Here is a 13838-nt window from a genome sequence, read left to right as displayed (position 1 = left end):
ATTAACATTCACAATATTAGAAAAAATCTTAACAATTCGACATAAAAAAGAAAACCCAAAAATTAAACAATAAAAGATAAGGAAAATAACCTAAAGGGAAAAAAATCAATTATGGTCAACTAAAGATAACTCACTAAGGATTTTCAATGTATATGTACTATTCGTGTTTCTTGTCAACTTCATATAATTAATATACAAATCAAATTCCGCGAGAAATACATGAAAATTCGAAAGGGATTTGGTACCATGTTAGTTTTTTTTTTATTGCTCTATTTAACAGCTTGAAATCAAGAGTCAAAACACGGCAGCCATATTAGGTTTGTTTTTTTCCCACGGCTTATCCCACCCCCAAACACAACGTTGCTTTGTGATTGGTCCGTGAAAATCAGCGAGCCTCTGTACAAGATGTATGTGAGCTCACAAATACCGCGAGAACTCATCTTGCAGAGCAAGGTTAGAGAAAATGAGATCACAAGGTGAATTTTCTCTGATTTCCATGTGCCTGACAAGTGCCCACCAAGACTTTTCCTCACATTGTTTTCTTTCTTTCTTCTAGCAGGCTGGAGGTTTTGTGCTATTTGGAACTGTTCATAAATTCCCTCCACCTTGTCTAAGGTCCCAGCTGAAGAAAGTCAGCCCCGGAAGATAATGCTACCACTACCATGCTTGAACCTAGGCATGGTGTTCTTTTGATGATGTCTTTGCATCAAACATACTTTTGGAATTGTGCCCAAAAAGTTGTGCTAAAGTTTCGTTTCATTTTCCCACCTGTTTTTGGGAAATGGCAGGTTGTTTTTCTTTGCAAGATAAGTCTTGTCGCCTTGCCCCATTGCCCAAATGAGGAAGACGTGAGACTGCTGTCACAAGCCAATGCTTGCCAGAAATACCTGCAGCTCTTTCAGTAGTTGTACCTGTCTGCCTCTTTGACCAGTCATATACTCATCTTTTCATCCGTTTTGGAGGGATGACCAGTTTTTGGTAAAGGGGCTCGTGTACCATATTTTCTCTGTTATGATGATGACTGTCCTAACTGTGTTACATAATGTATATATTATTGCATGATACACACTTTAATAAGATTTTGACAAAGAACTTTGTCTGTGTCAGAAGGTTAAAGCAGGTGTCCAAATTTCCAATATGGCCTCTCCACGTGTATTTAGTGTAATGTGAGGCCATTTATTCCCACATGCTCATGTACAGTATCGTTTCTGAAAAAGACCCCTAGTGTTGACAAAGGGCTGGCAGATGGACATGCACACTCTCCCTTGTGTACAGTTATGAGCCTGTGTTTTGGAAACTCAAGCCACTGCTCAAAATCCCTTAAAGCAAGCACCTGTGGACATGTTCATATTTTCACACACACACACACGTGAAGACAATTCTCTTCCTCTATGTCAGCTCTCCCTACCCTGGACTGCCATCCTTCTTTTACATAATGTATTGTGCTGTATGGTCAAAAAAGTTCCATCAAGAAAAAGATTTCTCTTCCCCAAATCACACACTTCGATAATATTGGCCTTGGGGACTGAGGTGTAGGAGACCTTGGGAGTGTGTGTAACACTGCACCATTGTTATGTCTGAATGCAGGTGTCTTCCCACTTTCTCTCCCACTCACACCCATGCCGCTTTTCTCTTTGAAAAATGTGTGCAAGGTCATGAAATCTTCATTGAAATACACACGCACACAGCTCCGGTGCACATCCACGCTCATGTGCGAAGTGCAGCGTGTGTGCGCAACACAGGTGCAGTCAGGGACACTGAAGAGGAAACAGACCTCCCTGCCCTTTAGAACTTGATCTTGAAAAGGAAGCTGTCCTCTGTCTCTGTCAAATTAGCCAAGCTTAGCTCTTGTCAGCGCTAACTGCTCCCCTGCCACCTTTGCAACCACACTGTCTCTAGTCTAGTCTGTCCTGTTGATGAAAAAGTATCAGTTCATGTTTGCAACACAAATCCCTAACCAGGGACATTTCTCTGACTCGGGAATAGTCTTTTCCTGCAAATGTTCAGCCTTTTTTCTCTCCAGGTATTCAGCAAAATGGTGCTTCTGTCTACACTGACAGTTGGTTCTGGGAATCTCTTCTTCTGTGAGCAAAGAGGGTCTGAGAGCTTTGGTTTGTGCCCAAAAATGGCAAGAATCCCACTTTTCCTTAGGCTCCATTTTTGTCCATTTGTCAGACCCAACTGCTGTGCAGACATGACAGCCATGACAGTAACAACAGTAATAATAATAATAATAATAAATTTCATTTGTAATGCACTTTACATTTCAAAATAAATCTCAAAGTGCTAAACAGTGTAAATCAAAGGCCCTGAAGACCAAAAAAACTCAAGTTTTGAGTGGTCATTTTTTACGAAATGCGAAAATCTTACAAAACTCACACCATGGCTCAATCGCTGGACCAAAATGGCATCAAATCAAACTTTTGTTGGCATCCATCTTCTTCCATTTGCTGTCCTAAAGTTGGCTTTGGCTCCACCATTTTCTAGCTTGGAATGTCGCGATAAAAGACCTGAGTCCCTGCCTGGAACTTAAAAGTGTATATGATCTCACTTTTGCAGGGATTTTATTTTTTTCATGTCTGCGGTTGGGCAAAATCACGTTTATGACCACCCAGGAGGGCTTGGGAAGCTTACAAATCCACACCAAGATGCCAGGGGTCCATTTTTGGAAAACTTTTTCAAGTGAGGTTGTTCGGCAGGGGCTGCCTGAGCCCCTTTTACGAGCTAAGTGTATCCTTAAACATGAAACAAAATGAAATCAGGGTAGTAGAATGCAGTGATGTTCTATTTATGAATTGGTCTATATAGAAAGATTTTTGTGTGCTGTGAAACCTTCAAAATCCTTGCCCAGACCCAGAAGTGGAATAAAAACACATTTCTGCATGGGTCTGTTTTCTGCCTTAAAAAAAAAAAAATAATAATTTAATGGCATGGCATTGGTAAATTAAACTGTGTAAGAGGCACTGAATGTGGGAGTGGATGGCAGGACATGGAGCCTGGACAGCAAAAAAAAAAAGAAGTTTAAATAGGTCACCTTTTCATATTAAGCATTCTTGTCTAGGTAATCGCTACCCAATTCATACATTTGTCACTACTGCTTGCTTTGAGAAGAACTTTAGAGCTTTTCGATCCTTGTTGTCCCATTTATCCCTCAGACAAACACAACCTTGACATCAGTGTATTTGTTTACGTTTATGCTCCCTTTGTGAGCCTGAACTCTATAACTCAATTTAATAGCAAAAGCTTTGGGGTGCAGTAAGGCTTGTTTTCTTGATATACACCTATTTGTTTTTAAAACCAGAGAAAAGAAAGTGTTTTGATTATATCGTTTCAAATTGTGTGGAAAGGAGTAAACTGTTCAAAAAATAGAGAGGCCACATAGGGATGGTGTGCTTGGCTTGTGATGGATGTGGCGTCCCCATAGGGGAGGTGATATAGTTTAGTATAGAGGTCTTGAGGTTTCACTGTAAATGTTTACATTCCCTAATGTACTGATGTTATCTGTTAAATGTTTCTGGAACAAGCCTAAAAATCTTCCTGGGTGAGACTGTGCACACACGAGATTAGGTCAAACCAGCAGTGTTTAACAGTGAACCCCTGTTGATCCAAAGTCCCGCCCTCTGTCTGCTAAGTAAGTTTAATATTACTGCACGCATGCTCTGTATGTAGTATTGGAATTACACAACTCGAGGAAAAAGAAAGGCGTTAAAGAGATACTTGACAAATTTAGCCATTTTCAGCAGTAAAAAGTTTATAAATATTTTGTCCAAGATTAATTTGATAACTTCATTGTTTTTATAGTAGCCTTCAATTAATACCTTTGAAAAAACATTTTGCCACTTGCTAACAACTGAAAATGACATCATAGGTGCTCAGAGCTCAAGTAACAACCAATCACAGCTCACCTGTTTTCTGGGTTTGGTCATGTGACATGTGCAAACACAACAATGATTGGTCGTTACCTGCTTCCTGAGCACAAGTGATGTCATCTTCATTTGACAGGAAGTGGCAAAATGTGTGTGTTTTTTTTAAACGTATTAATTGTACTTGAAAATAATGAATTGATCTTATTACTTATAGATAAAATATTATCTTCTTGCTGAAACTGGTGGGATGAGTCAATTATTTATTTAAAACAGCTAAAAATGTAAACCCCTTCAGCAGATAAATATGCTTCATTTGACTTATGTCTGTAAATATGCCAATAAAGTATACAAACAATCAATGCAATAGCCTATTGATATACTGATCATGGCTTTGTGTAGAATACTTGCATTTCCCAAACCACCACTTTTAAGGGAAAACAAAAACTTTATGTATGCTGAGCCGTTAATATTGCATGTTCAAAGAACAAGCAATAAGATAATTAGTGGTGTGATCTGCTACAGTACAATGCAGATTAGAAAAAACAAAAACGTTTATATTTTTATTTTCTATGGTTCCCGGTAATCAACTAAACAAAAAATAAAATTAATTTAGCGTGCTTGATGTGCTTACCTGACACTTCAGTTGCCACTGAAACTGATGTCAAAAGTCGCCTGTGTAACGCGCGTACAGCGCCCCCGTGAGGTAGCTGGGGGTGCACTCACTGCGTCACTCTGCCGGTGCATTTATTTATTTATTTTTATCCTGATTAAATATGACCAAATACACGACTAAGCATTCAACGTGGTGCCAAACAAATTTGTAAGAGCTACCCCTCACTTAACACCACGTTATAACTGTCTGATAATTTTATTTTCCGTATTTTTGGAAAGGTTTTCAAACAACTTAACCTCGCAGCAGTTTCAAAATTGGTTAGAATTATCACGAAGGTAGACTGAAAGTTTATGTACATTGGATTTTAATCCAATCCCAAAAACTGAGCAACATTTCCTTTTTTTTGTACATATGTTGTCTTAGCATCTTCATAATTAAATTTAACTTGTAAATTGCTTTAATGTGAGAGACATTCTCTGACTCCTTTACACAATTATGAATAGCTACTATATCAATATTTTTGTTATAATTTTGTAATATAAAAATCTCAACGATGTTTTACTGACCTTCATTATGTCTATCAATTGCGTAGACAACTAAAAGATATGTTTCTTCCCTATGTTCTTATAGGTAGCATTTTTGGCCCTCGCAGGACTTTGTAAAATGGCCCCTGATAGGTAAAAGGTCCCCCGGCACTAATTAGGTGCTCCGCTCTGTGTATTAAGTGTTTGGAGTAGTTGCCATGGCAGCCTTTTGTCCGGGGGACGCCATACCTCAGATGAGCCCTGCTATCTTTGGAGGCATGCAGATAGCGATCGCTGCACTCTGCCGTCGTCCGGCCTGCGTCCTCAGGCACCGCCGTGCTGTCGCCAGCTCTATTTACACTATAGCACCGCCGTGCACCGACCAGGGGGAAGTGAGTGTCCATCATGGAGACAAACGCTCTGTTTATGTTGTCATTCGGCTCCATTAGTGACAGCTTGCAAGGAGGCGTTCAGAGCCGCGCTAATAGACTCTAATTAACAGCGCGCGTGGACGTCCCAATCAACTATTGGAGGAGTTGCTATATGTGGTTTAATACACAGAACTATGTTTCATCATCATTCTTGTATTTCTATTTTCTCTTTAAAAAAAAAAAAAAAAAGAAGCAAGCGGTTGCCTGGTTAATGTCCATCTGCGAATCCTGACCGGAAGTACATTCTCAAAGTTTCTGGTTTTTGTCTCAGCAAATACTCCTTGGAACGTTCTCACAGGAAAGACACTAATACTATTTAAAGATTAGTGTCACGTTAAAAAAGATAGCTCAAGGCATTTTTTTCAAGTTAACGTATGACGGTGCAAAAGTATTTTAGGGCAACACGAGCACTGACATTGCTGTTTTCCCATATCCTTTATAACATTGTTTTTAACATGTACACTGCATGATATAATGAAAATAATGAAAACTTTTTCATTCATGCTATATGGAACACATTTATTTTATATGACATTTAATACAAAATGAAAATGTTAGTAATAACCTTCATGTGTAGGCCATACTTTGAATTTTTAATTATTTTTCTTAGAAAATATTAGCATGATTTTTTGTGTGAAAGAAAAATGAGTAGAGGAAGTTTCTGGTGTTGACATTTCATTGAGTTAAATGTAAAAATGTGATAAATCAATAACCAAAATCTGCTAGGAAACATTTCTTGCAATAAATCGTAAAAACTGCGGATGTTGAACTTTTTAATACACACAAACTTTCAATACAAAATTTACAGGAATGAATCCCAATATCATCATTTTATTATTTTATATAATTAACAATGTGGGCGTAAACGGCCATAAATAGAACTGCTCCATTAATTAACTGACAAAAAAAATGTGTCACACGTGCATGTTGTGAAGGGAAAACTTTTTTTTGTTAAGTATCTATCATATCACAGTAAAAAACAAAAAAACAAAAACGTATCCAAAAGATGGTGCCTCAAAGTCAAGATCCTCACTTGTGGTAACTTCTGCATAAGCGTTCTAATGGATGGCTTAAACTGGCAGCATCCTTACTGCAATAGCATTCAGTAAACAATAGAAGTGTCCACATCTTCTATTTGGATAAATGTACTGCATTTATTTCAGTCAAACCTTTCTGTATAGCATTCAGAATACAGTCATCATCCGTTTCTCAATGTGCGTTTTTGTCAGTTCGTACGTCCTTGACGTCATCAGACACAGAACAAGTACGCATAAGCAAGTATACGCACGGAATACCCGGATGTTCTTCTTGTCAGGTAACAAACGATTAAGGACACATCGGTTGGATATTTGTAAATGCTTTGCTCGCAAAATATCCCAAGATGCATGTCATTTAGAGAGAGTGCGAGGAAGTTAACAAGTACGCAGCCATTCCATTTTACAGAAGGAGAACGTACTCACGAAGACCACCTGTCAGTTCAGGAGATTGCAGGCCTACGCACGTGAAACGGCCATTTTTTTCTGTGTCATCCCCAAAAGGCATATACATCCAGGCGGTGCGTCCAAAGGTGCATTACCATGCCCTGATGCCCTGAAGAGCTCCCTGGCACGGAGGGACCACCGCCCCCTGTGTGGATTGGCTCTGCGTCTGCGCGCCCAGGGGTCCTAAATTCATGTTCATGAAAGCGTTGGCGGCGCTGCTGGAGGCCGGCAAAGCAGGTAAACTAGCACAAGAGTAGGTGTTGGTGTACACCGAGTTGTTGTAGCTGTATGTCGGGTAGCCGTTGTAAGCGTATGGGCTCGGTGCTCCCACCGCTGAGTAGGAAGTGTTGTAAGTAGGGGATCCAGTCAAACAAGGCCTGCCATCCCGCACCAATACCGGCACGGCCACCCTCCTGGGCGGCGGGGGAGGTGCCGGAGGCCCCGGCGTGTGATGGTGATGGTGATGGTGGTGGTGATGTCCGGCCATCTCTAGAGTCTTGTCCTGCCGCTGCCGCTTGCATTTGTACCTCCGGTTCTGGAACCAGATCTTCACCTGCGTCGGCGTGAGTTTGAGCGAGCAGGCCAGGTGTTCTCTCTCCGGGGCGGACAGGTAGCGCTGCCGCTTGAAGCGACGCTCCAGCTCGAATACTTGAGTCTGGGAGAAGAGCACCCGGGGCTTCCTCCTGGTTCTCTGCTGCTTGCCGGGCGCCTTCTCGGCATCTTCGCCCCGCGACGCACCGACGACTTCTGATGGATGACACATATTTAAAATATAATTCATGACATATAGCCAATCAAATTTGCACTAAATATGCATCACTCTATATTATCCACACCATTAAATTCAATTAAAGAAGTACAATTCCTTATTTACAATTATTATTTTTTTAAATAAATGTAATTATTTTTTCTTGTGTTCACTTGAAAAATCAGACAATGTTTAATCATATATTTTTAGATAATATAAAAAATACAAACATAAAATGTATGCTATCTATCTATCTATCTATCTATCTATCTATCTATCTATCTATCTATCTATCTATCTATCTATCTATCTATCTATCTATCTATCTATCTATCTATCTATCTATCTATCTATCTATCTATCTATCTATCTATTTGCATACATTGAACATTATGACAACTTTAATAAACGTTTTTAATGTTAAAAGCAATTTCAAATCCTATCAAAAACGTGATTAGTCGGTTTTTTTCTTGACAAAAAAACAGCCGCTATAATTAGTGTTTTGAGATGTTGATGTAAAAATTCACAAAATGACCAAAAATAGTAATTTTGATTTTTCATGATGCTTTTATTGTATTTAGTTGACACAAAAATTATGCCAATTAGAATATAGCTTTTGAAATTTATATAAAAATTCGAAATTATTTAAAAATCTGATTATTTTTTCCCCACGTGAGTTTTTTTTATTATTATTGTAAATTCATTTGACACATGAATTCAGACAATTTTAATATTTGAGATTCAATTAAAAACGTAATTATTTGGTCATCGTATTTGACGCAAACTTTAAGTGAATGTAAGATATATTTTTAGATCACAAAATGCATTTGTTGCTCGTCAGAATTATTTGAAACATGAAAACATTCTGACAGCACTTTAAATTTACTGATGAAATGATGCGTCTTGCACTGCCAGTGGACGCCAATGTACATTCATATTAATGATAAAATGTTCTATATGTATTAAAGATGTTCTTTTGTCAAATTTTACTCACTGTTCACTTCATTAATGAACTTTAATACAAGAAGATGATGATGCTCTGAAATGTGTTTGTTTATTGTGCAGTGGTGTAAAGTAGCGCATAATCAAAATTTTGAGCACTGTATTGTTCTTCAGATTTTAAAGGCAACATATGACTATTTACTGTCATTATGCAATGCAGATTTTTTTAAAATTATTATTAACATATGTTAAATACGTCTCTGAAAGTGTCGATCAAAACCCAACTGTCAAAAGTGACTTCAACTCTATAAGCTCTCACGAGCTTACCTATAATGTGGCCACGGTGTGTTTAGAATGATAGTTTGAAGATCACATTTTTTTGAGGAACTGCTTGTGAGCATGCATCAATTTGCATAAGGTGTGCCATTGTTTTGATCAAATATTATTAACCGTGGAGAAACGAGCAAAACTTTGCACAGACTTCATGGATTGTTGAAAACTTTACATGACCGCTCACAAATTAATATATACAGTTGTATGGTGCACTCACTGGCATCTCGATCCTCCTGCTCGGTCTCCAGTTCCAAATCCACAGGGTGGATCTGCGCCGGGTTGCCGAACATCTCCACCGGCAGCCCGGACTCCGCGTGCAGCCGATCCGGTTCGGCGAGCGCGCCGAGGTACAACATCCTCTCGTCGCTCTCCGAGCTGATGGGACTCGGGCTATCTCTGTGGGCCAGCATGCAGGAGGGCGGCGAGTGGGTTCGGAAAGCGCCGGACTGCAGCGGCAGCGCGGCGGACAGACCCGAGAGGCACGAGATGAACTGGAATTCTTGCGATTGCTGCTGCAGTTCCAACTTCAAGATGTCCTTGACCGAAAAGGGCGTGCTGGAGGATGTTATAACCGGGCTGGGGAGCATGGTGTCCACCGGTAAAAATCTAAATAAATAAATAAAATAAAACTTTTTGTGTCCAAATATCTCTGTGCGTAAAGGTGTCCCCCCCCCCCTTCTGTCAGAACAAGACGGTCTGTGGAGACATCCCTCTCCTTCGGCTGCACGTCAATGACTGCAGGGCGAGGCGGGAAAAGGAGGGGTGGGGGTGTCAACCCTGTTTGGTTGGCTCAACGGAGTTAAGAGAGAAAGAGCTGGATGAGCCAAGATGCTGTCCTCTCCCTCCCTGAGGGGACTGAATGAGATCCAGATCTCTCTCTCTCTCTCTCTCTCTCTCTCTCTCTCTCTCTCTCTCTCTCTCTCTCTCTCTCTCTCTCTGCATATGTGTGTGTGATCACGTAAACCTAATTTAGGAAACACCCCTCCCTATATTGAAAGTGATAGGATAGTTCTCAAACTTTTTACCCCAAGCACCACTCCAAAATACTTTACGCTCCACCAACAAAAGCAACATTGTAAATAATAATGATGTACGCGTTCGTGTTCATCAAAATGAAGGCAGAGGTTCTATTCGTTAAGACACTATCATTTTATGCTACTACTGCTTTAATATACTAGGGGGAAAAATACATAAACAGGCCTATTGATTCAATTCAAATATTGCACATAAAAATTCAGTAAAAATGTGCTGTAATAAATGTTTCAATTCAAAACAAATTATTAACTGCAAATGTACTTAACATTTAAAAACACTTGAAAAATAATGGACCGTATACACAGCAAAACAATTGAGAAACTGCCTTTAATTTCCCCAGATCAATTATTTTGCACAAAGTTTAAAATCATTTATCATGTGTTGAACGACAACCCCCCCCTCCAACCAAATCGTCCCATTACCACTACAGATTAGCCATATCTTTGTTTCCTGTCTTGGCTGTAATGGATAAGATAACAACGCTCAGACGGTGCGAAATACTCCACAATAGGATGTCCGAAAATGTATTTTAGACTTGTAACGTCTATTTATAACTTATTAATTTAAACAAATATATCGATAATGAATTGACCATTTAATAATATTCTGCCTTGAATTTAATTGATATGATTTTTTTGCATCAGCATTCAATTTGCCACATGATATTACATATTGTGATAGCCAATTATTTTTGTGTTATATGTATTTTTATGTTTTTATAACAGTTTGTCTGAATTTTTACTTGATTTTAAGAGTTCTTGGTGTATGTTAATTCTTGAGATTCTCACAATGTGAACATTAAAAAAAGGCCATTCCAATAATACGTCTATCGGTTGCGTTTTGAAAGTTAATTTAACTCCAATGGAACTGTATCGACGTGTCAAAGGGGGTGGAGGTGCATGGGGTCTGTTTGTTGAAACGGGACACCTCTGTTCTTACCTGTCTACTGTGGCCCAAATGCAGGCGCCAGGCGCCAGGCTCCGAGGGCCCATTGGCCCTAAACCGTGTGGAAAGAAAAGGAAAGCATGCTGGCTTAATCTCATCCGCTCGCCATCTAACGAGATGCTGTTTAGATTAGGCCCTGCTGCGGTTTACAAACGTGTCTTTTCCCTAAACGGGCCATTAAAGCAGAGAGAGGAATTATGGTCTGAAATGTGAAAATAAACACGTGGTTTTCAAATCAGATTTTAATGCGATTTCAACCACTTTTTGTTGCCTGGAGATTGGAGAAGATGAAGTATACTTTCAATGAGAAGGCTTTTTTTTAATTTAACGATTTGGGACCATTTTATTCTGCCTTGAGTGGAATGTGGTTGTCAAAACACGCCCACACCAAGCCGGTGTTTCCTAAATATTTATTTAATCTTGTTTATTGAGTGTTAAAGCAAAAAAAAAAGAAAAAAGGAACAAACCCTCAAATGGCCAGTTTAAGTAAAATATGAAATCACAGTTCCGTTTACAAGATACTTATTTTAAGACACTTAATATTCGAATCAAAATTAGGACATAACTTTGTATAGCTGTGCATTTCACTTTCACTTGGGAACTAGTGTTTCAATTATAAGCCAAGTGTTTAGCAAGCATGCTAGCCTAACTTTTATTGTTAATTTAAAATGGCGGCCATCAATTATGGGCACGCGTGCGCTCAGGCCGCCATCTTCAGGCGGTCCTCGCGTGCCAGCAACGACCGCCCCCCCCCCCCCCCCCCCAACAAGTGCCGACCAGGGGAGCTAGCTTGTTTACGGAGCGGAAGAGTCTGTTTCCTGCTTGTAACAAAACCCAGACTCCCCGTCAAAGAGTGTCAAGGAGCTGCTCGCCATACCCTCCGCCAATACATCATCTTCATCGCAGAATCGTCGCGAGATAAGCCTCTCAGGTCGAGCCCGCACAGAGGTCGTCGGGCTGCTGCCGTCCTATGAACAAGATAAGCCGCATATCCCATCTATTCCGCATCAACACTTTCCACCCACTCAGCAGTCAAATTTCAATCATTCCCTTAATTCACTTGCTGCTTGAGGACTTTAAGAATTGGTGGCTTGCCAGGCGTTGCTGAACAGGTTTCGACTAGTTCCAGCCTTGTCTCCATGTGTTGGATCGACAAACCTGTTGAAGCAGAAGTCTCTTTACAGAATGGCAGGTGTACTCTCACAAAATCCATTTCATCCCGAACGTCCTCTCAGCACTTTGTGCAAGTTTGAAGGCCCCCAAAGAGACGATTCTGATTTACTTTGGCTTGTGGCGTCTTCTCATGTAAAACCAAGAGGCGTTTAGTGTCTTTTATCACACTAGGCTAACATAAGCATTTGTCACTTTCCAGTGTTTGTTTGGGGGCTTTTCACAAGTGTAGATGTTCCACACAGTGTATTGATTACAGGTGTAATGTGGATGATTTGCTCAGAGATGATATATGCTTACAGTAGTGAGATGGGTTTTCAAGCATGTCTGCCTGCGGTGGTTTCGTGTTGTTTTGTTTTTCTTTGTAGACTAAAAGTAGAATTTTATGGTGTGTTACATTTGCACCTAAGACAACAAAACAGTAAGGCTTGACTTTAATGACAGCTCGTTTTTAACTTCCTAAACTGTTAAACAAGTGTAAAAATAAGTTAACCACTGTTTATAGATCAAGAGCTAAACACACTTAATCTTGCCTAAAAGTGATTTCATTTTTTTTCAAAAATTTTAACTGTCCTACAAGTGGAACAAAAATTGACCTCTGTTAATTCAGGCCAGACTGATATGGATTATTTGAAGTTGATGCCGATACCAATATTTGACAGAATAAAATTCTGAAAAACGAGTAATCGAAAGTAATTAGAAAGTATACAATGGATAAAATTGTGGTCCCTTAATGCATAATAGTAACATTGGACTGTTTTTACAATACGTCCTGTAGTGTTTGTCTTTACGCTTTACAAAAAAAGAGACAAGTCTGTAAAATCGTCAGATTTTTTTTTGTGTGTGTGTGAATGTCAATATCTTTGTCATTTTGTAATTTGTTCATATGTAACAAACATATTTTTTTGGAGGGGGGGGGGGCTGTTTAAATGTCATTCTCGTTTTAAATTGTAATTAGAGGCACAACGATTTATCGACAACTACCGAGTAATCAATTATCAAATTAATTTAAAATTATTTTGGTAATTGATGAATCGATTCAATATCTTTTTTTATTTAAAATTGTAAAAATTCTAGGAATTTCATCTCAACATATGGTCTCAGATTTCTTTAGTCCTTGCAAGTGGTTCTGTGTTCAAATCTCGGATGAGATGTTATGTTATGTTCGTGTAATTTTAAAATAATGCCCTGTTTAAAAAAAAAGGATGGAAATGATTTTTTTTTCTTTTATACAATTCATCAATTAATTGAAAAATAATGAACAGTTTAATCGATTATTGAAATAATCTTTAGCTGCAGCTAGGACTGGGCAAGATGGCCTAAAAATAATTTATTTTTATTTTTTCCAGTGATTCAGAGCGATTATGATTTGAATTGATTTTAATCCAATAAACCCAACAAACATTTATTTAAAGGTGTCATTTATTCAAAAATAAATCCTGTGCAAAATGTTCAGACAACAATAATGTATACTGATTCTGAATCAGTTTTAACATAAATTTAACATTCATAGTTAGCAAAATTACAACTCACAATAACATCTTGATGTAACAGAACATAAGAAGAAGAGCTTTTAATAATCCAGAAGACAAAATTCGATTTCAGCAAATTTTCATCGGTTAAATTTTCAAAATAATGATTAATCGAATTAATTTGATTTATTGCCCAGCTTATTGTTGTAATGTGTTAATGGTACAAGTGTAGAAAATAACTTTAGCACTGCCAGTATGAAGCACTGAAACACGTTTTT

The 13838-nt window shown here is 38.8% G+C and overlaps 1 protein-coding gene across 1 annotated transcript; it reads right to left on the bottom strand.

Moving 5' to 3' along the window:
* Positions 1 to 6337: 6337 nt before the first annotated feature.
* On the bottom strand, positions 6338 to 9643 carry nkx2-3 (NK2 homeobox 3). Its single transcript, XM_086093339.1, has 2 exons — positions 9156 to 9643; positions 6338 to 7662 (listed from the first exon to the last, which is right to left on the bottom strand). Exons 1-2 carry the CDS (start codon positions 9523 to 9525, stop codon positions 7007 to 7009), a joined length of 1026 nt encoding a protein of 341 aa, XP_085949465.1. The 5' UTR covers positions 9526 to 9643; the 3' UTR covers positions 6338 to 7006.
* Between the last annotated feature and the right edge of the window lie 4195 nt (positions 9644 to 13838).

Source organism: Leptonotus elevatus, chromosome 13, assembly GCF_054856555.1.
Source record: "Leptonotus elevatus isolate MCC_2025b chromosome 13, RoL_Lele_1.0, whole genome shotgun sequence".
Taxonomy (NCBI): Eukaryota; Metazoa; Chordata; class Actinopteri; order Syngnathiformes; family Syngnathidae; genus Leptonotus; species Leptonotus elevatus.
This window is presented reverse-complemented; position numbering and strand designations above follow the sequence as displayed.

Coding starts and splice junctions, on each gene's coding strand:
- nkx2-3 (XM_086093339.1), bottom strand. CDS start 9,525: ATGCTCCCCAGCCCGGTTATAACATCCTCCAGCACGCCCTTTTCGGTC. Junction 7,663..9,155: donor GCAGGAGGATCGAGATGCCA/GTGAGTGCACCA, acceptor GTCATCCATCAG/AAGTCGTCGGTGCGTCGCGG.